This window comes from Tarenaya hassleriana, unplaced genomic scaffold, assembly GCF_000463585.1.
Source record: "Tarenaya hassleriana unplaced genomic scaffold, ASM46358v1 Cleome45, whole genome shotgun sequence".
Taxonomy (NCBI): domain Eukaryota; kingdom Viridiplantae; phylum Streptophyta; class Magnoliopsida; order Brassicales; family Cleomaceae; genus Tarenaya; species Tarenaya hassleriana.
Genome location: NW_010967219.1, coordinates 906,112 through 907,439, shown reverse-complemented (window position 1 = coordinate 907,439; position 1,328 = coordinate 906,112). Strand labels below are relative to the sequence as shown.

General features: G+C 47.4%; 1 protein-coding gene across 1 annotated transcript; it reads right to left on the bottom strand.

Annotated features, from left to right (window-relative positions):
- Nucleotides 1–237: 237 nt before the first annotated feature.
- Nucleotides 238–1,005, bottom strand: LOC104825400 (putative B3 domain-containing protein At3g49610). Its single transcript, XM_010557723.1, has one exon. It carries the CDS (start codon nt 1,003–1,005, stop codon nt 238–240), a length of 768 nt encoding a protein of 255 aa, XP_010556025.1.
- Nucleotides 1,006–1,328: the final 323 nt, after the last annotated feature.

Below are 1,328 nucleotides of genomic sequence, written 5' to 3'. Positions count from 1 at the left end.
AATTTATATTGTTCCTGAATTTTGGACCATTTGGATTGGAAAAAATACTGCATTTTTTGATTCGGTACGGTGCCCACACTTAATAAAAACATCTTAAAGTATTAAAGTAATCGTAAAATAAAAAAGTTCATTAAGAATCAAATTGTTAAAATAAAGCCATAAAAAAAACAAATTAACCTAAACCAAAAAAAAAATATATGGTGACGGTAATATTGTCATGGTTTTATTGAGCCATCTCTACTTATCAGTGCCCATGGGTTGGGTTGTGGTCTCGGATGTTTCTTCAGCAGCTGCCATGGTTTCATCGTCTTTATGCTTCTCTTCATCGATAATGATTCCTTCGCTCTCATTGGACGAAGGCGCCTCGCTGTTCGTGACTCCCGAGGTAGACGCTTCGCCGTCCTTGATACCAGACGAAGACGCCTCGCAGTTTTGGCTCTCCGAGGGAGAGGGATCCCCCTCCTTTCTAGTCACCACGACGATAACGAAACAACGCTCGCCCGATCCGTTCCTAAACGTCCAAACCTGTATCACGTCTTCTTCTTTCAATCCATTAGCGGCCACCAATCCGTTCCAACATGTCGTCCACGCGTACGAATCGCTACCCATCGTCCACTTCCTGAAGTTCGAGTCGTAAACATTCCCCAACGGATCGATCACAAGGACGATGTTTTTGGGCCTTTTTTGCGGCCGTTTTATTTTACTATGCGCCTCCAAAACGTCCTTCTCTTCCGGCGTCAGGAAATCGGGTGCAGATCCCGTCGGAATCGTCAAACGGTTATGATTCGTGGAGAGATCGGTGAACGTCAATGACTTTCTCCCGACCTCCCTTACATCAGTCCCGTTCATCCCAATCACTATCGACTTCATCGGCTCAGGGAGTTCGCTCGGGAACTGTATAGCTGACAGGTCAGCCTTTGGTTTCTTGGGCCGTCTTTTTGCTTTCTCCTTGCCGTTCATGCTTTTTCTTTTCCCGAGTTTCGGATTCGGTGTAGGTCCGGGCATCTCTGTAGGTTCTCTAATCTTGATTCCTTTGACGCCTGTACCCGAACAGTCGGGCAAAACGTGTTTCATAAAGTCTTCGTCGTCCTCCGATGATTCGTCTTCATCGTATGTGTACGGAGGGAAGGATTCTAACCGATCCTCATCATTTGTCAGACCGGACGGTCTGGAAAGTTGGACCGGACGGTCTGAGGGTTTCAGACCGGACGGTCTGGAAAATTGGACCGGACGGTCTGAGGTCATCTTCTTTCTCGCGATCCTGCAACCCTAGAACGGACGGTCTCGACCTGGACCGGACGGTCTAGGCGAACCAGGGATTCCGAGTT

Excerpts from the sequence above, each read along its gene's own strand:
- LOC104825400 (XM_010557723.1), bottom strand. The coding sequence starts at position 1,005 with ATGCCCGGACCTACACCGAATCCGAAACTCGGGAAAAGAAAAAGCATG.